Source organism: Molossus molossus, unplaced genomic scaffold, assembly GCF_014108415.1.
Source record: "Molossus molossus isolate mMolMol1 unplaced genomic scaffold, mMolMol1.p scaffold_m16_p_23, whole genome shotgun sequence".
NCBI classification, from domain to species: domain Eukaryota; kingdom Metazoa; phylum Chordata; class Mammalia; order Chiroptera; family Molossidae; genus Molossus; species Molossus molossus.
The window spans coordinates 15,077,171-15,099,253 of record NW_023425359.1 but is presented as its reverse complement, the minus strand read 5'-3'; the positions used below and the strand labels follow the sequence as shown (position 1 = coordinate 15,099,253).

Genomic DNA, 22,083 nt, shown 5'->3' with positions numbered 1-22,083 from the left:
CTAGTTCCCCCGGAGTTCAAAGGAAGAGGGATTGGGCGGTGGAAGGCCCCAAATCAGGGGAATTCGGTGAGGGCAGTGGACTCCGAGGGCACCACACTGCACTGCCCGGAGGCCTGAAATAACCCGCCCTCAGGTGTGTCCCGGGCAGAGGGTCCAGTGTGGATGTGTGTGTGTAGATGGTGCTACCTGTCCATCCAGATGTACTGCCAGCTGGGGGGAGGGGCGGGGGCTGCCTAGCAGCTGGAGGCGGACCGGGGCCAAGGAGAACAAATGCCAACCATTTCTAAATTCTCCACGGAACAGATATACAGATGATCTGGCTTCCCTTCCCCTTCCTTTCTCTGTGTTTATCTGGAATGGTTCAGGCTCAGTGAATCTCACAGGCGTGCCTGAACCCCGTATAGGACTCGCTGTTCCCTTTGACCTCCGTCCTGGGAGGGCCCCTGGGCGGGGCTTGGAACGCCTTATCCAACAGGGGTTGGACTGTGGTGGCAGCAAGCTGACGCTTCCGAGCACGGAGGGGAGGTGACATTAGGAAGGGTCACAGCCACTGAGCTGGAAGCGGGTGGGGAGAGACAGTCTCCCCGAGTGTGTGGGCTCATTATCCGGGGCTGAGAATCGGAACCAGATGCCGCGGGACTACAGCCACTCCATCATTGCTGGACCGTGACTTATCCCGGGGTCATTTTTCTTGGAGGTTCTGAAGAGCGACGAGGGAATTGAGTGGAGGCCAACAAAGCAACAAGAAACAATATGTGCTGACTGGAGAAAACCGACCCGAGGAAAACATGTTCAGTCTTGACATCCTTTGCTCCCATTGGCTGACAGTTTTAGAACCAGCATCATGCCCTAGAAAGGGGCTGGCAGCTAACGGGGCTGCTGCTGAGCGGCGCGGGCCGGCAGGCTGCTCCCTGGACTCAGACAGCCCTGCGGCTCTCCCCAGGCCTTCACTGTGCGCACAACACGGGGGAGCCAAGCAAGTGGGCTGTCAGCTGCTCTCCAGCCCGGATTCTGTGGTTTCGCCTCGGCTTACCACGCCCACTGGTCCTGTCCCCGTTCTTCTGTCGGGGCCTCTCCTTTCCCATGGCCTTCCTGGGCGTTCGCTGCCAGGTGGCAGTGTGAGAGCATACAAGTTAGGGTTCTTGGAAATCAGTTCTGGCCCCCTTAAGAAAGGAGCTTTGGAGAGGGGACAGGTGTGCCCACAGAATAGGACTTGGCGCTACAGAATGCCTGGCATTAGATCACTGCCCCTCTTTCTCTAGTCCCTGAATCACTCCTGAGGATGGAGAGAGTCCTGCAGCTGAGCTTGGGCGGCTGCCCTGCTGGTGGCACCAGGTGGCGAGTCTGCCGGGGATCACCAGGCATCCGTGTGGCCTGCCCAGTGGGAGGACAGGCACCTGGAGTTAGCCTCCCACCTGGACTGCGCTAGAGGGAGAGGCGATTCCGCAGAGGACGCCGCACCAGTGTAGGAAGGTGATGTAGCTGTTGGGCGGCCATAAAAACGACAGATGTTCACTGCCTGGGCTCTTCGGTCTAACCGATACCTCACCTGTGTTCAGGTTCGCTCTGGCCACCACACAGCCTGCGCTGTGTTATCCCGGGTGAGCTGCAGAAAGAGGTCTTATTCATCTTCTTTCTCGGCCTGCCAGGAGCCGCTGTGCCCTGAGCAGGAGGCTGGGCTCACTGGTCTTGTGGCCCACGGCCCCTTGGCCAGGTCTCCATTCCGCCCTCATTAAAACAAGGGGATGTGCTTCCGCGGCACAGGACTTGCCCTCTGAGCCTACAGCTTGGGCAGAGATCACTGGGATGTGGGCTTGGCATGAATTTAGCAAAGCACATGGAGGGAACAGCAGCTGTGTGACTCAAGCGTAAGAAAAATGGTGTCTTGCCAGTATGGTGTCTCCCAGCCTGTTTTGCCCTAAATTCTAGGAGGCATGAATGGTACAGTGAGACCCAGCTCTTCCTTTTTCCTCTATCCCCCAATTGCCTCCTCTTCCTGAGAAATCCCCCCATCGCCCCACATCCAGACTGTGCTGAGCAGATGTGCTGGGTTTCGATCTCCAGATGGGCTCGCTGCACCACGCAGGGGCTCCCTCCCAGGCCCTCTGTATGTACCACGCAGGGGGCTCCCTCCCAGGCTCCCTGTATGTACCACGCAGGGGGCTCCCTCCCAGGCTCCCTGCACCATGCAGGGGGCTCCCTCCCAGGCTCGCTGTATGTACCACGCAGGGGGCTCCCTCCCAGGCTCCCTGCACCACGCAGGGGGCTCCCTCCCAGGCTCGCTGTATGTACCACGCAGGGGGCTCCCTCCCAGGCCCTCTGTATGTACCACGCAGGGGGCTCCCTCCCAGGCTCCCTGCACCACGCAGGGGGCTCCCTCCCAGGCCCTCTGTATGTACCACGCAGGGGGCTCCCTCCCAGGCCCTCTGTATGTACCACGCAGGGGGCTCCCTCCCAGGCTCGCTGTATGTACCACGCAGGAGGCTCCCTCCCAGGCTCCCTGAACCACGCAGGGGGCTCCCTCCCAGGCCCTCTGTATGTACCATGCAGTACGTGCTTCTCCATCCCCACCAGGAGCCTGTCTTAGGATCGGTAGCCGGCAACTTCCGCACTGTACGTAGTAGTTACTGTGCTCCGCACATGGGAGGCCGCCTCAGTGGTCTCCCCGGGGAGGTGATATTATGGCTCAGAGCTACACTGTGTGCTGACACCTCTGTTAAAGTGAGCTCCTCCGCCACTCCAGGGTTGTCACAACAGGGCAAAATAAAGTTTGATGTGGCAGCAGCATCAAAGCCCAGGAGAGAGGACCCCAGGAGCAGCACAGTGTCTTCAGGAAGGCAGTTCCCTCTGAGCCTCGGAAAGCGAGGCAGGTGCTGGGCCTGGGACAGGGACAGGGACAGGGGCAGGGACAGGGACAGGCCCCGACCGTGGAGACAGCGGCACCCAGCAGTGCCACACAAAGAATCCGGCAGCTGGGAGCCACTTCTTAATTTGCCCGCCCTCAGGTTTTCAGACTTTCCTTTCTTAGCTTAAAACACCAAGGGACATTTTTTTTTTTTTTTTTTTTTTATCCTCACCCGAGGACATTTTTCCATTTTTTGTTCAGGTAGAGTGGGAGGGAGAGAGAGGAACAGAGAGAGAGAGAAACATCGATGTGAAAGGAACACATCGAGTGGCTGCCACCCGCACAACCGACCAGGGCCGGGGACAAACTGCAGCCGAGGTACGCGCCCTTAGCGGGAACCGAACCCGGGTCTCTCAGGACCGCAGGCCGACGCTCTAACCGCTGAGCCAAACCGGCCAGGGCCAAGGGACATTTTATTCAAGGGAAAAAAATTGGTGAAACACACCAAAACCCAGTCCAGGAAGGGGTCTGGGGTCCCTCGGCCAGCGTTGTTGGGGAGCGTGGTGTTGCTCTGTACTGGCACCTGGTGCCCTGCGGGCGGCCGACGGTGGGCTGCTCTGGGAAGTGGGCAGAGCGGCCGAGTGGCTGGCGGTTTGCCCATCTGTGCTCTTTGGGTTTGTCTTACATCCACGGAAGGGGAGAGTCATGTGATCACGCAGCCCTAGAATCGGACATCACACCTGGAAATGAGGGTGCTTGAACCTGGAGGCCGAGGCCACAGGGCGTATTTGGGCAGAACCTGGAGCAGATCTTTAGGTTGTGGGTTCTGAAACCAGTGCTCTTCCTCCATCCCGGGGTTTTCCAGTGACCGAGACGAAGAAGAAGAGTGTGGCTGCTTGATCTTTACAGCTGTGCCGGCCAAGGACTCAGGTAGTAAGTCCTCGCCTAGGTCGTCCGCAGGTCCTGTGACTTTAAGGGACCCGATGTGCCAGGAAATCAATTTTCCCACAGGTTCATTGATACAAACGAGAGTGAAGTCCCAGTGGTGTGTCATCAACACTGTAATGAAACCATGTCTTTCGAGGACCCGCTGTGCTTCCTCCACAACTCATAAGTGCCTCGTGTGACGTTTGATTGTTTTCTAGATGGGGCCAAAGAAAACAGAGCTGATTGAACTCAGACAAGAGAGACACACTTCCCCTTCTGCCAGTCCCCACATCCAAGACATGGCATAGTCCTGAGGAAGGTGAGAGTTAGAGGGTTGTTCAACATTTTTCATTTATTTAATTTCTCTCTCTCTGCACGGTGCATCTTCTGCTGGTGAACAAAGGTTTGCATCTGAGCAGCTGGCATGCGTGCACACACACACACACACACACACACACACACACAGTCCCAATTCAGAGCAGAGAGCCAGAATATGTGCTGTTCCTGGGTGCCATCCCCAAACACCCCTGACAAATCAGTCCACCTGTCTATGAGCTGCAGTCCCTTAATCGTCAGACGGGAGGGTCTGTTGTTTCTCCTGCGGTTCTGAATTGGGGGACACCCTGTCTCCTGCGTCAACACAGCTGTCCTGCAGGATGTCCTGGTCGAGCATTTTCGGAGAGATCCTGCTTCGCAACAGCCCTCCCTTGTCTGCAGAAGGTCTTCGCAAACCATCAGGGATGCGCGCCCTTTCTCCTTTGTCTTGGTGTCTATCCTCCGATTCAGTCGAGTCTTTTTCTTTTTTTAATATGTTTTTATTGATTTTTTAGAGAGAGAGGAAGGGAGAAAGAGAGAGAAACATCAATTGGCTGCCTCCTGCACACTCCCTAATGGGGATCCAGCCCGCAACCTGGGCATGTGCCCTGACCGGGAATCTAACTGAGACCTCTTAGTCCGTGGGACGACACTCAGTCCCCTGAACCACACCAGCCGTGCAGACTTAGTACAGTCTTAAAGGATGCAAGGTTATGAGTTGGGTAAAGGCAGGCTTGCCAGCGCATGGCCAGTTGAGGTCTCGTTGCTCACGGAGTGACCTTGTTAATCACCGTCACCCTCTCTGCTGGGCAGAGACAGAGCAGTGAGGTGACCTGCTCTGGGTGGCCCCCTCGGAGGCCCTGCACGCTCCTAGCCTGTAGTGCATCCCTTTGGCCAGCTGGCCCTCCATCTGCACCCCCTCTAGCGCCTCCCCTGGCGCTCCTCGCCAGTGGCACGTGCGACCCTGCTTCGCGGTCAGATTGGCTGGTGGCTTCTATGCTTTTCAACTGGATGCATAAGAAAGAAAAAATATGAAGCAAGTGGCAGTTCTGATTTTCAATGTTTCCAAGATACGAACCCCGCTTTTGTGTGTAACTCAAGTAGTTCCCGCCGGAGCCATAAAGGAAAGAACACGCTCCCGCGGAGAGATGGGAAGAACACTGTGCCGCCGGGTCTGCAGCTCTCCTGGGCTTCAACTCTGCACCCCTGGGCTCCGCCGGGCTGGCATCTGTCCGGTGACGCAGGGACAGGACAGGCCGTGTCTGCAGAGGATGCAGGCCAGGAGTTGAAAGCCAGAGGGAGATTCTCGGGGGGCTCTGGCCCAGCCCCTACCTTCAGGCTGAGTGGGGTCAGGAGGCTCTGCAACCCCGCTCTGGACCCTGCCCACTGGGATGCCGGTCCCGACACTCAGTGGATTCTCTTCTGCCTGTTGTGGACCAGCCTTCCCGCATCACGCCGGGCCTGGCTTTCCGAATCGGGCTCTAGAACGTTCCTCCCGTTTGCCTTTCCTGCTTTACCAGCCTTATTCCTCTGCCTCAGTTTCCTGCTTTGTAACGGGAGGCGAGGCGAGGTCGGGGTTCCCATAGCTGCCTGACCCCTACACGTATTTCTCTGCAGGCGAGGGTGGGGTCCAGGGCCCGAGTGTTCGGAAAGCTCTCGGTGATCGCACATGCGGGCGGCTCCAGGAGAGCCCTTTGGAATTCTGTGCCCTCACGATTCCTTCCAGGGCCCCTCATTGAATAGTTAATCACCGTATCATTCTTTACACCCACTCCGGTCCCCCCGGGGCCCCTCTCGCATGCCATCCTGTCCTTTATCTGCAGTTCTGTTTTCTACCAACGCACATTTCCAGTCTCTTTCCTTCTCCAGGAAGCTCCCCAGGATTTGCTTCTGACTCGCTCAGTTCCCCTTTTTGTTTTTTTTTTGTTCAGATAGAGTGGGAGGGAGAGAGAGGAAGAGAGAGAGAGAGAAACATCGACGTGAAAGGGACACACCGAGTGGCTGCCACCCGCACGACCAACCAGGGCCGGGGACAAACCGCAACCGAGGTACGTGCCCTTAGTGGGAACCGAACCCGGGTCTCTCTGTACCACAGGCCGACGCTCCAACCACTGAGCCAAACCAGCCAGGGCTCGCTCAGTTCCCTTGGACGCAGGGCTTTCCCGGGCTCCGGCGCACATTGTCTCACTGCTTGCCTCAGGAAACATCCTCCTGGTTGTTTGGTCGGTGGATTTTCTTCCCCCGTCCTCCAGCCAGGAGCTCCAGCCCAGCGGACACGCGATCTTTGACCTCGGTCTTCAAGGCGACGTTGGCTGTCCCTGCCTAGCACTCTCCTCGAAGCGGACTTTCAAGTACAAGAGCCCCATTATCGGATGATTCTGTGATTCAGACCGTGACAGGGTCCCCTGGCTTGAGTCGGATCGGGACGGGGCTGAACAGGACCCTTCGTGTCCCTGCGCTCTGTTGTGTGGGAGCACGCTGGACCCCCCCGTGCTGTGACACGGTGTGTGCCTCGCCCGTCACCGGCCCCAGCCCCGCTTGGCCATCGTGTCCCAGCTGCAAGGCCCGGAGATGGGCATGGCGAGGCCGTTCGGCAGGACCCCAAGTCCTGGAGCAGCAGGTGCCCAGAGGCGGTGTGCTGGGTGCTACTTCGAAAAGCCCTTTCTTTGCAAAGGGTGTTGGTGTCCAGTTTGCCAGGGGAAGCCAACGTGACTCAGACTCTCGGAGCATTTTGTTCCTGTGATCGTCTGAATAATTTATTTTCCCTCAGCATCCCCACTGCCTTTCCCATCCATCCTCCGCTCATTAGTGTCTGTGCCCAGAGTGGGAAGAGGCTGGAGCAAGGGACAGGGCCCCACCCCCGGTGCTGTGAGTTAGGGCAGTGGGGGCGGCCCCGAGCCCAGGGACAAGAGGTTTGGGTGACGATGAGGGACCTTGGCCACCATCTGTCAAGATGCCCTCTGTGTGTGTTGTCACCTGGCTGAGCTGTTGTTAAGAGGCAGGGCTGTTGGGGCAGCAGAAAGCCACCGTTGGCTGTTTCCTAAGCAGCGGACCCCGAGGTGAAGGAAGGAGGAGCCCTCGGCTGTGACAGTGTGGAGGTGACTCGCTCCCCGTGAGACAGCTGCCATCGGCAGATCTCCCTGAGTTCCTTCACTCTGCCTGTGTCCTACTTGCCTCCTTGATCAGGCAAGTGCGACCCCCAGGGCCTCTGAGGCTCCTTTGCAGAGTAACTGGGACCCGGAGAGGCTGTGATTAGTCTTCAGGGCATCGCGTAGGGGCAGAGCGGCCGAGGGGAGCAGCAGACGCTGGCGCCACCCACTGCTGCCCTGCACCGGAGCACCTGCTGCGTCACAGGTGGCGTAGGTCCTCCCGTAGGAGGAAGGAGAGAGGGGACCGGAGGGCCCCCCTGAGGGCATGCACCTCCTTGTCCACATGTCCGACTTAGCTGGGAGCCCTCCCCTCCATCCTCGCCCAGCTGGCCTGTCTGGAGTCCCCGCCTTCACCCAGCACCCAGACACGGAGCCCTGGGCGCCCCCAGAGGACTCCCTTGCCCCTCCATCCCCGGTCCCATCAGCAGAGAAGCAGGGCCTGGTCGGTTCCTTCCGGCCTTTGCTTCCCCTTCAGGCACCAGCCTAGGACCCCAATCCCTCAGGCCCCGAAGGAAGCCGGGCTCCCCCAGCCCTGGACTAATCAGTATGGGGGTCTGCGTGGAACCTGAGGCCAAGGGCAGTGCCCACAGGCCCGGCCTCTGCTCAGCGGCTGTAGCTGAGCCCGGGAGTCTCTCCTCGTGACAGCCCACTTGCAGAGACCGGGCCTCTGCCCACACTCGCTTCCTTTTTCCTCTGTCCTGTTCTCTTGGGCATGTTCTAGCATCTCCCCAACAACATGGGGGTATTGGCCTGTCCCCATTTCAGGGCCCCCACACTCCTGTCCCATCTGTAGTCAATGGAGTGTCAATGGGTTGTTAGTGGTGAGACTCATGGTCACACCAAAAGCACCTGAACCTCACCTGGGGTGAAGGACCGTGAGCCGTGCGTCCTGTCTGCTGCCTTCTCCCTCCTCTCTCTCTCCGCTCTGGTGATGGAGACTGATGAGAGGTGGAAAGTTGGGGTGTCTCTGTGAAAGCAGGGAAAGGTTCTGCTCGTCCTGCCTCTGCCGTGGAGGGTCTTCCTTACAGGTGTTTTGTTGGGCCGACAGTTCTCCAACCTCATTGGGCACAGGAATCAACAGGAGATTATCACAACATTCAGATTAATTTCTGCCCCTTATTGCAATTCTGATTTGGGTGGGAGGGCTGGCTGGGCTCAGCGTGGACACAGAGAGCTGTGAAATCTTGACCCTTTGCCTGCATGGCATTGTGTGCCAGGCTGCACCTGGGCAGCACTGCCATGACCGCACCGTTCCCAGGCCCGACTCACGGAGGCCCCAGGGCACCATGATGCAGGCTGTGGTGTGATCTCAACTTCCAGCGAGGCAGTGGAGGCACAGAACAGTTGCCCATGACACGGACAGGAAGTGTGACCTCCGAGCACACCGCTCGCCCCTGAGCCCCCCACTCCCTTGCTGTACCCACTGTCCTGTGCTCTGTAGGCAGATTGGTTTTTAAGAGAATGATTGGCATTTCAGATTTCTTACGGCCCTAGAACTACGCATATATCAGAGTATCTCTGCGGAAAGAAAGTGCAAATGTGGTTAGATCTCCCACCCCGGGATAGAAGGCCTGACCCTGTGATGTGAGCGGCTGGCATTCATTAGGCAGAGCTCTGAGGGATGCTCGGCAATGCAGCTGAACATGAAAGTCAAGGTAGGGGCCTCCTCTGAGGCTCCTGAAGGCCCCCGAGCTCTGCTGTTCCTCCCCCCCGCCCCCACTGTGCTCTGTCGCTCACACATCTGAGGGCCTCTGTCATCTTGGTGGTGACTGTAGGCGTGCGTTCGGAGAGTACGCGCTTTGGTTTTAGCTCTTATATTCCTGTCCTCAGGTGTGTTGACTCATTCCACAATATCCGTGCCTAACAAGGACCCTGGGCCTTGGGGATGGAGGAGGAGACAGCAGTCTGCTAAGGAACACATGTGACACGAGCAATTCCACCCCGGTGTGTGGTTGCTGTGTCCCCAGAGCATGTCATGTGGGCATTGGACATTGTATGTTTTGCACACTGGTTCCAGCCACATCTACGTAGAGGCTCAACTACACGTAAAGAAACTGGAGGACATGCAGCCACACGGGTCCTGCTGTGGCCAATCTGCTTGACCGGAGTGGCCCAGGCAGGACTGTGGAATAAAACCAGGTGAGGCAGGTTTGGGGAGTGAAGGGCAGGCCTGTCTTAATGAGGGCCAGGCAGACACTGGCCTGCGGCCCAGAGGCTCGGGGCACCTAGGGAGAGAGCCAAGACCAGGCAAATGTGGTTAGATCTCCCACCCCGAGTGTCTCCAAGGCTGGGAGGGGCTGTGGTGCAACCCTAGTAAATCTTGGGGGGGTTGTTCGAATTGCAGTAGAGGCTGGGGGACCTTGGGGACCTCTAGACTGACGGCTCCTGAAGGCAGGGCCTGGCTGGTCCTTGTGTTCAGCTACTGCCCCAGCACCTACTGGCTCACGACAGGCACTGAACACGTGCGTGGCGACTGAATGCGTGGAAGAGACTGTAAATGTCCCTATCAGATCTTTTCACGTCCACAGCGGTAGCTATGGAGATGGACGACAGAACAGCAGAGAGAGTGGGGTTGCACTGGGTGACGTCTGACGGACCTCTCAGCCCTAACGTTCTCCGGCATGCGGCATGGCATATTTGTTGAATTGAAGCAAACTCTACAGTTCTAGGGAGGACAAAAAGCACTTTGACTCTTATCCATGTACCTTCGTTATGATCCATCCTTGGTTAAGTTTCTCCTGGCTGCTTGAAGCGATGGCTGACTGTTACTCCCCAGACACCTGCCTGTTCTAAACAGCCTCGCCTTTCACTGGAGACCCAGTGCTCCCTTGCAGGCTGTAATGCTCCCCCACTGCCACTAGAGGGCTAAGGGTTTGCACAACCACCAGGACGCCTCCAGTTCAGAGGTCTGGGAGAGCCGGAGAGGCAAGTCCTGCAAACTTGCCTAAGCAACAGATGCTTCAGCACCTGCACGTCGGAGCTGGGGCACAGGAGAAACGAGACTACTCCTGTCCAATTTGTGCAGGCAGTAGCTGAGGTCTGTGTGGCTAAGGGAGATGGGACCGTGGTAGGGGCTGCCTCACAACCTTGAGCAGTCAGCAGGAGCAACCGTTCTCTTTCCTGCTGGGCTTCTTTTATTTAAAGGAGCAGAAACACGCAGAAGGGCGTGGGGTCTTTACCAAGAAAAAGACCCTTGGGGTTTACTTTCTACATCTCCTCTCCATCCTTTTCCCGGCTCACATCTCTCCCTCTGCCCTGCCTCTCCCTGGCTTCTTTTCTTCCTCCCTCTCCTCCTCTCTGCCGTGTAACTTTCTTGGGTTTTGCCTTGTTTGGTGCATGGTCATTGCTGGGTGCTGCTGTGGGTACTCAGGGCCCCAAAGGCGGCTGACCCAGCTCTAGAAGGGAAGTCCAAAAAGAAGTGGCAAAGAGATGACGAGATTGGTGCGGCCTCACCGCCCTGCCCCTCCGCTCAGCCCTGTGCCGGACTGCGCACCCACAGGGAGTCGCCACGGTGGGTGCAGAGCCGCGGTGTCGCCATGGCCACCTGCCCTGAAGTCAGTGTGTGCAGCTCAGCGTAAGTCGGCGCGTGGCCGGGCCTCTGTCTCCACGGTGTGCGTTCCCGGAGTCTGGAGGGCAGTGAGGGTTAGGCCCTGGTCCAGTCTGCACTGTGGTGCATGGAACAGGCCCAGTCTGGAAGGCTCTGCGGTGGCAGCACGTGGCCTCGTGGCCATGGCGGCCGGTGGATGTTTACATCTGTCGTACCTTAAAAATGTAAAGAAAAGCACATCCAAAATCCAGTGCATTTCTACCATTCCCCACCCCACCCCCAACGGGGAATTTGTAGTGTAGAGTATCCTCTTTTCCTGACCACCTTCCCCTGAGAACTAACGACTGAGCAGGCCACTGGGCAGGAAGCAATGGGGAGATGCAGAAGACAAGCAGGGACCATGTATAAGTCATAAATCAGGTAATATCTTGCCCTTGGCAATGTAAAGGATATTTTTGGCTCTATGTGGGGTAGCCCTTCAGGGAAACCAGTTGTATTTAATTCTGCTCATATTTATTGAGCACCCATTTGTCACTGTGTTTGGACTTATAGGAAACACAAAGAGTAAGGTAAAGGCCCAGTCCTCAAGGATCTTACAAGTCTAAGATAATAGCTCTAATGTAAGACAGCAGAAGTCTAGGATGCAGGTTCAAATCAAGGTCACATCTGACAAGGGCATCACGGAGAGGTGATGTTTTTCTGGGTCTGAGCATTTGACAGATGGAGAGGAGGAGAAAGATGGGAGGATTAGTTCACATGGTCAGGATACATTTGGGAGAACTTTAGATGTCTGGTGTGGCTTGTCCATAGAGTATGATCTTTGATTAGGGAATGAATGACCATCCCCTTGCCTGGGCCTGGGCACCAGTGGTTGGCAGAATTTGGCTAAGTAGTTACTGGCAGCTGCCATCTCTCAGCCTGCCGGGATCGGTGCAACGCAATGAAACTACAAGCACACGCTGCTTGGAGTGAGGGGGAGCTTTGCAAGGGAGCAAATGCTCCAGTTCTCTGGACGCAGTCCCATTGATTTGCAGATTGGTACCCCCAGGTCACAAGTGGATTTAAGTAAATCATTTCTTTGAGATGGCATTACTGCAAACACCCTAGCTTTGTCTCTTGCTTTTTACAGGAAGAGACCTTGAAGCCAAAAGATAACAAACCCTTATTCACATGCAAATGAAGTGCCTAACACACCTGGTCAGGCCAGACTCCCCTCCCTCCCCTGAGGATTCAGAGAATACATTAACACAAGGCTGAAAGTGCGTAACACAAGGTTAAAAAACGTCCATCTTCCAACCCCCAACCCCACAGGCGGGACTTGGTTCTGTGGGGCCAAAGCTACTGCAGGAAGTTCTCGCTCAAAACTGAAAGTTAGGACAAGAACCAAAGCAGTGAGAACCCCTAGGAGAAGGTAAAGTTCAAAAACCTGGCAGAACATCAAAGAAATGAGCCATCGAGCCATGAAAAGACGTGAAGGAACCCTAAATGCACGTTGCTAAGTGGAGGGAGCCAATGGGAAAAGTCTACGTACTGTATGGTTCCAACTGTATGACATCCTGGCAAAGGCAAAACGATGGAGACATAGAAAGGTCCGTGGTTGCCAGGGTTTGGGGGAAGGAGAGATGAGTAGGGAGAACACAGGGTTTTCAGGCAGAGAACTATCCCTGGGACCTGGGACTATGTCCTTACGTAGGAAGAGGGACTTGCAGATGTGATTAAATTAAGGCTATTGGGATGGGGAATTATCTGGGTGGGCCCTTTGGAGAGGAGGCAGGAGGGTCAGAGTCAGAGAAAGAACTGATGTAGAGCAGAGGTCAGCTTGACACACTTTTTATTAGGACTGAAGTGTCCCTGGGCTCAGACCAGCAGGGAGGCTAATTAGATACAAACTTCCAAGAAGTTGCACAAACAAACCAATTTGATTTTAAATAGTCGGAATTAGGCCTCTTTGAGACCAACATGTAAATTTATGTAAAATCATATGCAAATAAGCACCAGAGCCAAGTGGCCTGGCCCTGCTCCCTTACACAAGACAATGAGTGGCCCCTGACCCCACTGCCCTTGTGTTCAGTTCTGTCTTGGCCTCTGGGGCTCTTGTGTTGGCAAAATATGGTCGGGGTGGGCAGCAGAAGGAAGACTGTTCCGGTTTAAACAGCCACGACAACCAGAATTCTTTCAGCAAATCGGCAGGCTGCTCACAGACGTCTTGCTGTTCACATGAGGTTGTAGAGGCTTCATAAAGCCTCTTCTTGGAAAGGACTTCTCAGGACCCAGCTCCTGAGATGATTGAGGAGATGGCACCTTGGCTGTCTGGTGGAGCCCTGCGGATGCTGCCTGAACTCAGGCCAGCTGCCCACCGAGGGTCCTCGGATTCCCACGTGCTTGTTCAGATGGCGCTGGGCTGGAGTGAAAGGGAGGAGCGGGGAGGAGCGGAACACAAAGGCAGAGAGATGGAGACACACGCACACGCACGCACGCACGAAAACGTATAAACGTGAGGCCAGGGCTGTGGGCAGCTGCCTCCATGCTGTGGTTTATTTGGTTGGAAGTAGTGCGTTTGGAGTGACATGCCTCCTTGCTATAGGTTTTTATTTTTGTTTGATAAAGAGGATCGTCTATATGCCGACGATAGAGTTTTTTCTCTTTTCATTTGGTCATGAATGAGGAGTGGCTTCCATAGACACTTATTTTAGCCGTTGTCTGAAACCGAGTTCTGAAGCCAGAATCAACCTATGCCTTGCCAACTTCAATTGGTTGTATTCCAATAACTGTGTACAGCGGGACACTTCCTCTTGTTTCTCAGGGACGTGCTCTGCCAACAGTGCATCCTGGAGGTTTCATTAGAAGCCATACTGTTCACGGCCAGATACTGCACAGCGGCATTCTGAGAGTAAAAAACCAACCAACCAACCAACAAAAAGACCCTTTGCTGAGCAGCTAGAGCAACGACCAACTAGTAGCACCTGCTTCGAAAAATTTCCAGGCCAAAACAATTTCCTTCTCTCCAGTATAGAAAGTTGAGGACTCAATCCACCACCTATTCACATGCCGGGATGTTTCCAGGGTATTTCTTTCTTTAATTTTTCGGGTCGGCAATGTGGCCTAACCTTCAGGTCTCTTTGTGGGCTCCTGTGTCAGTTAGGGCCCCGGTAGAAGACAGATGCACATTCAAAGGGGTGGCTGAGGAGAGCTTCATGAACGGACTACTTACAGAGGAGAGGCAGGAGCGAAAGGGAGGAGCGGAACACAAAGGCAGCGAGACGGAGACACAGCAGGGTACGAGACAGCACAGGGAGCAACAGGGAGACACAGCAGATGAAGAAATCAGCAGGGATGCTGAAGCACCAGGCTCTAGCAGGAGGGGATGCTGTTACCAGCCTAGGTCTGGAGGGAAAAGGGAGGGAGCAGCTCTCAGAGTTTCAGGGGAGCTATAGGTGTGGGGTGTCCCCTGGTGGGAGCTGTAGCCTCCATGGAGGAGCAAAGACACTGATAAGCCACAGTCCAGCAGCAAGGGAATAAGGAACCTACTAGGACCCTGCGGTCTTCTGCTGGTGCCTCCTGTTGGCCTAACAACAGGGGAAGCCAGAGGACAAGGCGACAGTAGGGTGGAGAAGGGTGGAGAGGGATCTGGAGGGGTCGATGGAGACTTTGCAGCACAGCTCACCTGTGGGCAGAAGGAGAGTGGACATCTAGGCACGAGGAGAAGCTTGGTTAGATTCCTCCATTTCCACAAACCATTTTCCATAGCACTGTTGGCACATTGGACCTCCAAGCTGTAGGGAGCCGTTGCTAATGAGCATCGCAGACACCGGCAGTCTAGGTCTTTGCTGAAGAAACTACCTCCACGTTCTTGTTCTCAGTTGTCAGATGCTGCTTGGGAGATGTATGAGCGGAAGATTATTTGAAGCACATTTAAAATCAGAACCATACTGTCTTGTCTCGCCTCCCCCATAAAATGTTTCTACTGGGTCACACTTGTGTGTTGAGTTCTCAGCAATTACTGAGGCCGCTGCCCGACACGGCAGCAGGTGGCTGTCTGCTGGGTTGTTTGTGTTGCTCTCCCGGAGCCAAAGCATGTGCAGTGAGTGCTTTTCAGATGTGCGCCTGGGGGACAGTTTGTATCCCCCGAGGAACCACTATGCTTCTTCTGTACGAACATTCAGAGCTCGCAACTGATTTTTCTTTCCTTTAGCTTCTGGGCACCTTAGAGCCAAAATTTCAAGCCAACTAATTTGGCTCTTTGGGGTTTTCGTGTGTGTGTGTGTGTGTTTTTCCTTTTAATTTTATACATTTTATTTAGGTTTGAATTTTTTCCCCTGAATCTAATTTTTATTCTTAAATATTTTACACTGTTTTATATATTTCTGGTATACCATCTGAAATGTGACAAAAATTTTTTAATTAATTGATTTTTGTTACAGATGTTTCTCCTTTCCTCCCCCCTCCACTGATTCCCCCCTCCCCCTCCCTTCCTCCCTGTCCCCAGCTTTGTTGTCCATGTCCATTGTTCATACATACATGCATATAAGTTCTGTGGTTTATCTCTCCCCCCACTCCCTTTTCAGGGGATTGTCAGTCTGTACCCCACTTCCACATCTCTGGGACTACCCCATTCCTCAGACTGTTATGTTCATTATATTCCACAAATAAGTGAGATCATATGATACTTGTCTTTCTCTGCTTGGCTTGTTTCACTTAGGATAATACTTTCCAGGTCCCTCCATGTTGTCTCAAAGGATAAGAGATCTTTCTTTCTTACAGCTGCATAGTACTCCATTGTGTACATGTACCACAGCTTTTTTATCTACTTGTCTATTGATGGACATTTGGGCTGTTTCCAGATCTTAGCTATTGTAAATAGTGCTGCTATGAACATGGGGGTACATATATTCTTTCTGATTGGTGTTTCAGGCTTTTTAGGGTATATTTCTAGAAGTGGGATCACTGGATCAAATGGAAGTTCAATTTTTAATTTTTTGAGGTAACACCATATTGTTTTCCATAGTGGCTGCACCAGTCTACATTCCCACCAGCAGTGTACTAGAGTCCCCTTTTCTCCACACCCTCGCCAGCACTTGTTGCTTAATGATTTGTTGATGGCAGCCATTCTGACAGGTGTGAGGTGATACCTCATTGTTGTTTTAATTTGCATCTCTCTGATGATTAGTGATGTTGAGCATTTCTTCATATGTCTCTTGGCCATTTGTATGTCCTGTTTGGAGAGGTGTCTATTTAGTTCCTCTGCCCATTTTTTAATTGGGTTCTTTGTCTTCCTTTTGTTGAGTTGTATGAGCACTCTATATATATTGGAAATTAACCCTTTATCTGATATATCATTGACAATTATGCTCTCCCATACAGTGGGTAGCCTTTCCATTTTGATGATTGTATCTTTTTCTATGCAGAAGCTTTTGAGTTTGATGTAGTCCCATGTGTTCATTTTCTCCTTTGTTTCTGTTGCCTTAGGTGATGTTTCTGTTGCCTCAGTGAAAATTCTGCTGCGTATGATGTCTGAAATGAAATGTGACAAATTATATGCACACAAACATACATACATACTTTGTAAAAATACAGCAAAGGAAGATACACATTAAACATATACCAATAATCATTTAGGATGGAGGGAAAGGGCTAATGGGATACAGGGAAATGGATGAAAGAATAAATAAAACAAGAGAGGGCCTTGCTCAGATCGGTGATGTTGTGAACCAAGGAGGAGGGTCAATCCATCCTCTGCCCCTGAGGATCTCCAAACAAACAAAAAGCAACTCACCACCACTAACTTTTAAAATGTAAGTTCTGGCCCAGAGCTGGGGGCCCTGCCTCCCTTTTTACACACCCCGCCTTCGGTGGGACGGAAGAATTCCTGTGCACGTTCAGAACAGTCCATGCCTTGCTTAATAACTCCCAGAGGCTGTTGCCTTTTCAGAGTCAACACGAAAGAGTGATGTCAAAGAAAAAATTATTCCGACACTTGCTAAAGAGATAAGGAAGACTTCGCTCAAGACTTACAGGAGGGGAGGGAGATGGGGCTCCAGTCCGAATACAACAAGACAAATGGGGCTTTATGGCCAAGGAGCAGGGTGAAGGAGTCAGTGGATGGAAAGTTAAGAGGCGCCATTAAGGGCAGGGGGATTCTCCCTAACGTGGCTTGATAGGATTCATGCTGGAGGCGGGCCAGGGTGATCAGGTATCAAGGGTGGGGTTCTCTCTACGCCAGGATTCCTGCTGGAACCCGACTCTGCGAGGGTGGGCAGGAAGCCAAGGCTGAAGCCTGGTTGAGAAGAGGGCTCAGAAGAGCCCCAGTAAAGTTTGGTCAAGGAGAGAGTCTTTGTCATTGGTAAAGGCCGGGGTTGACTGCCAGCTCCCACCACAGGGCCTGGAAAATGAGATGCCCAGTATTTTCAAGAATGAATAATGATGGTTTTTCCTGGAAGATACACAGGGGCGTGGGAGCCTCCCTAATGCACGTCCACACTCTTTCTGGGTGTGGACTCCCCCCAAGTTTGGGCCAGGCTGGCTGAGGAGTGTTGCAGGCCTGGGAGTTGGAGGAGGCACTGACTTATCCAAGGGGACAGAGGATATTGGGACCGGAAGGAGGAGTAATTCCAGGAGTCGGGGAGGCTGAAGGCCAAGACCCCAGAGGATGTCCGGAGGGTTACCAAACCCTGAGCCAGAAATGGCTCCTGAAAGCTCATGTTTGAGAACCCAGGATGCCAGAGCAAACACACGCTTGGCGGAGGAAGGTGGAGTCTAGGGCCGGGAGCAGTTCTGGGAACCGCAGGCCCTGAGCTTCCTGACTTGTCGGCGTGGCAGGCCGTGGTGCTGGGTGGGCTGGCTGAGTTGGGGCTGGTGGAACAGGGGGCTGTGGCCTGCTGGAGTGGGACCAGGAGGCCCCAGAACGCTGCAGGCTGCTGCCTCCCCCTCCCCCTCCCTCACTGCTTGTAGTCCTCAGAGTGGCTGCCCCCTTTCTCCCCTACCCAAGTCAGCAGAGTGAGCTTCTCCTGTCCCCTCCTCTTGGGTTTATCCTGACCAGGATGGCTGCAGTCTGGGATGCTCTCCTGAGTGTCAGCAGGGGCCCGTTGGCTGGGCCTGCTCCGTCTCCTGCTGTCCTGGCTTCTGTCCCAGGAGTGCATGGCTCTGGGGCGTCGTCGTTTTCTGTTAACTAGACGGGGAGCAGGGAAGCGATGTCAGAGCCAGCTGGGTCTGCAGATTCTGGCAGAGACAATGGTACATGAGCCGTGCCCTGTGTCCCCCAATTCATCCTCATCATTCAGGTCTCGGGACTGGTCCAGGGGCCGCTGAGGCCTCCCTCCGCAGCCCACCTGCTGATCGCAGCCTCTTTCCCAGCATCTGTGGCTCCATCTCCCACCTGTGAGAGGGCAGTCGGCTGCTTTCGCAGGGCAGTGCTGTCCTTGGCTCCTCCCTGCATCCTCTCGCCCCGCTCTCCCCCTAAAGTGCCGGGGTGTTCCTGGATTGCGTGCTGCTACGGCTGTGCTGAAGGCCAGGGAGGGAGGAGAGTCGTGAGGCCAGAGCCATGCACTCCTGGGACAGGTGAGGCCCAAACACCTGTGCGGTGCCAATAACTGCAGTAATGACAGTAATAATATTTATTGTGACTTCCATTGCACCCAATGCTTTATTAACATTATCTCATTTAGTCCTCATCGCAAGGATGTGAGAAGCCTTGGTTTAGCTCCTGAAACCAAAGCAATGATCTTGGGCAAGTCATTTAACCACATTGGGCCTCAGTTTCTTCATCTCTAAAGTGGAAGCAGTAGTAGTACCTGCCCCTCGGGGCAGCTGAAGGATTAAACAATAAAAAACATGTGCAGCCTGAAACCCAGTGTCTGACACAGTGAGCATGTGATACATAGTGGCTGTTGTTGCAATCATCTTGACAGTAGCGCTTGTCACATTGTCTCCCCCTGGACCAGGAAGTTGACGAGGGCAGGAGCTATATGTGGTTGATTTGGGTCTGTGCAGGGCCTGGCCCAGAGCCTGTGTGCAAAAGATGCTCATTGAATGGCTGTCGAGTGGTGAGTGGTTGCTGGGGGGGGGGGGGGGATGCCGAAAGCCTGTATCCTCGCTGTACACTTTCCCATCTCCATCATCAGGAAGCACCGTGAAGGGCCTGTGTTCTCATGGACGCCAAGGCATAAGTGACACTGTGGGCCATTCCTTCTTCACCGCTTCCTCCCGGGCAGGACCGAGGGGGCAGTGGTGGCCCGCTCTCCTGTTAGCTCGGTGACTCAGATCCCTGCTTCGGTCCAGACCCACCTCCTAGCACTTACACAGGGACACGGGCACAGGTCAGGACTGGACCTGGGAACTCTACAGCTATGTCTGCTTGACTTTCCTCCATGGGCTCCCATCCTCTTCGTGGAGCTCATCTGCGGCGCGCCCACAGGAAGGGTTCACAGCCCCCCAGAGACTTGCTTCAGTGACTGGATAGAAATAGTGATGTGTCTCTGTAGTCGGATAAATAACAGGCCAAAGGGGTGCAGATGCCAGCCACATGGGAGCTCTGCCCATGGTCCTGCTCACTTGGCATTTATTTTTATTTCTATTAAATTTTTTTTCTTTATTGATTTTAGAGATAGAGGAAGGGAAAGGGAGAGCAAGAAACATCAATGAGAGAGAACATCAATTGGCCACCTCTTGCATGCCCCCCACTGGGGATTGGGCCCACAACCTGGGCATGTGCCCTGACCGGGGATTGAACTGGCGACCTTTAAGTGCATGAATTGATGCTCAACCACTGAGCCACACTGGCCGGCCCTCACTTGGCATTTATATCAGGAGGAATGTGGATAAGGATACTGAGGACGTTATGCTCCTTAGGATTTATGGTTGGGAGATAGATCATATCTCAACAGATTGGACCAGTGGGCCAAACTGAATAGGGAAGAATGAAAGGAATAAAGGTCAGTTTCTGCTCTTAGGCCCCCAAATCTAACATTGCGCATGCAGAATGAGGTGGATTGAGTTTAACTCAAGCACATTAAAAAAGACCTAGGGCTTTTAGGCAATGCAAAGCCAGTACGAAGCCAGGAATGTGATGTGGTCCCAAAAAAGCTAATGCTATCAGGTTGCATTAACAGAGGCATAGGTTACAGAACAGAGGAGGTGACTGGTCCTTTTACTCTGTGTGCCAGCTGACCTCACTTTGAATATGGTGCTTAGTTCTGACAGTTACATTTTGATACAGACATGAACCTGTAATGTCAAAGGGCAGTTAGGATGATGAAGCAAATTAGTGCCAGTTTATATAAATAAAGGTTGGAGAGATTCAGCTTGGAGGAGAAGGATTTGTCGGGATCGTGATGGCTGACGGTCTGTAGAGGGCTTCCGTCTGGAAGAGTGGTTTGACCCACCCTGTGGCCCCTCCAAAGCAGTGCAGTGTGCTAGAGCCCTCCGGGATGATGGATGTTTCATGTCTGTGCCTTTTTTTTTGTTTAATTCTCACCCAAGGACATTTTTTTTTGCATTTATCTTCAGATAGAGCAGGAGGGAAAAAGGGAGGAAGAGAGAGAGAGAAACATGGATGTGAGAGAGACACATCAAGTGTCTGCCACCCACAGGACCCCAGTCGGGGCCGGGGGCAAACTGCAACCGAAGTACGTGCCCTTAGCGGGAACCAAACCCGGGTCTCTCTGGTCCGCGGGCTGATGCTCCAACTGCTGAGCCAGACTGGCCAGGGTGTTTGTGCCGTTTAATAGCTACCAGACGGATGTGGTTTTTGAGCAATTAAAATGTGGGAACCAAATTTTAAATTTAATTTTAACCAATTAAAATTTAAATGTGCGTAGCCAAATGTGACTAACTTATTGGGCAGTGCAGCTCTGGAGGGCAAAAGAATAGACCAGGACTGGCAACTTTTTTTCTATAAAAGGCGGGATAGTAACTGTTTTGGGCTTTGCAAGCTGCGTGATGTCTGTTGCAGCTGCTCACCTGTCCTTTGTCGTGGGCAAGTGTCCAGGAACGGCACAGAAAAGAATGAATGGGTCTGTGTTCCAATAAAGTGTTACGGAAGCAGAAACTTGAATATGATATACTTTTTACGTGTCACAAAATCTTCTTCTTCTTTTGATATTTTTCAATGATTTAAAAAGTGTATGAAAACCATTTTTTAGCTCACAGGTTGTACAAAAATGGGTGGCAGGTTAGGGTTGGCCTGCAGGCTGTGGTTTGCTGCCCCTGGCTTAGACTGTGGGTGGAACCTCGGGGAGTCATGTGTAAATTCAATACAGGAAGACAATGATTAATTAGAGGTAGCCAAGAATGGAACGAGCGTCCGCAGTGAGTGATGAGTTTTCCTGTTACTAAAGGGCTCAGTACAGGCTGGATAATTAACTACCTGGCAAGGGATGATATAGAAATGTGTCTATTGAATACAAGCGATCCTAGAATTTTCTCCTAATTCTGCAGGAGTATTGAAATCAGGATGACATGTGACTGCTTTAAAATTATACCTGCTTTGTAGAGGGAAATAAGTTGTTTTCGCTCGCGTGGTACTTACTCTCAGCCTATGTTTCGGGAACAAGGACACTCAGGGGTGGTGTACTGGCTGCATTGCTTGAGCAATTCTGCCAAAGTGTTCGGGGCCCCCGGGATGTGCAGTCATGGGGGGAGTGTGTGTGCAGTCCACTGGCCAGATACCACCTTGTTCTGTCATTGAGTCACCCTCCCGGGGACAAGGTAGCCAGGGCTGGGGAGTTTCACCTGTAGTTAGTTCTTCCTGTGGGTATGCCACGCCTCATTCTGTAACTGGAAAAGGTCACCTTCACCGTTCTCCCCTCCGGACTAAGGGAAACCACTGCTGTCCGGGGGAAGTCTGAGCCTCTGTCCCGAATGAACTTGACCTAACGGACTGTGTGAATCCGTGACTGTCCAGAGCTGGTGATCCAGCCTGCGGACAGCTGGAGAGGGGGTTATTTCTGTCACTGTTATCTCTGCTTTTCTTGTTTCCTCCTTCCCTTTTTCCTGACTTCTGTCCATTTTACCTCTAATCATCATCTCTGCCAAAATAAACAAAAGGAAGAAATCAACTGCTTCTTCCTAGAACGACAGCAGCTGAAAGTGCATTTTTTTGGTGCCTTTATCCAGTCCCCAACCTGCTCTCACCATCGTCTTTGTAAAACACAGAAAATTTAAACAACTCTATTTGGGGGGTTTAAAAAAGAAATATCTGACATACAATATTGTGTAAGTTTAAGGTGATACATTTTTATTGCAATATGGTTGCCACTGTAGCTTTAGCTAACACCTCCATGCGGTCCCCTAATGATCATTTCTTC

General features: G+C 53.2%; 1 protein-coding gene across 1 annotated transcript in view; it reads left to right on the top strand.

Moving 5' to 3' along the window:
* Positions 1-2,544: 2,544 nt before the first annotated feature.
* The window catches only part of CNIH3 (cornichon family AMPA receptor auxiliary protein 3), a 64,198-nt gene continuing 44,659 nt past the window's right edge, over positions 2,545-22,083 (top strand). The window contains exons 1-2 of the mRNA XM_036277767.1: positions 2,545-2,613; positions 4,026-4,091. Coding sequence (XP_036133660.1) covers positions 2,545-2,613; positions 4,026-4,091 — 135 coding nt within the window. The remainder of the gene's footprint in view (positions 2,614-4,025; positions 4,092-22,083) is intronic.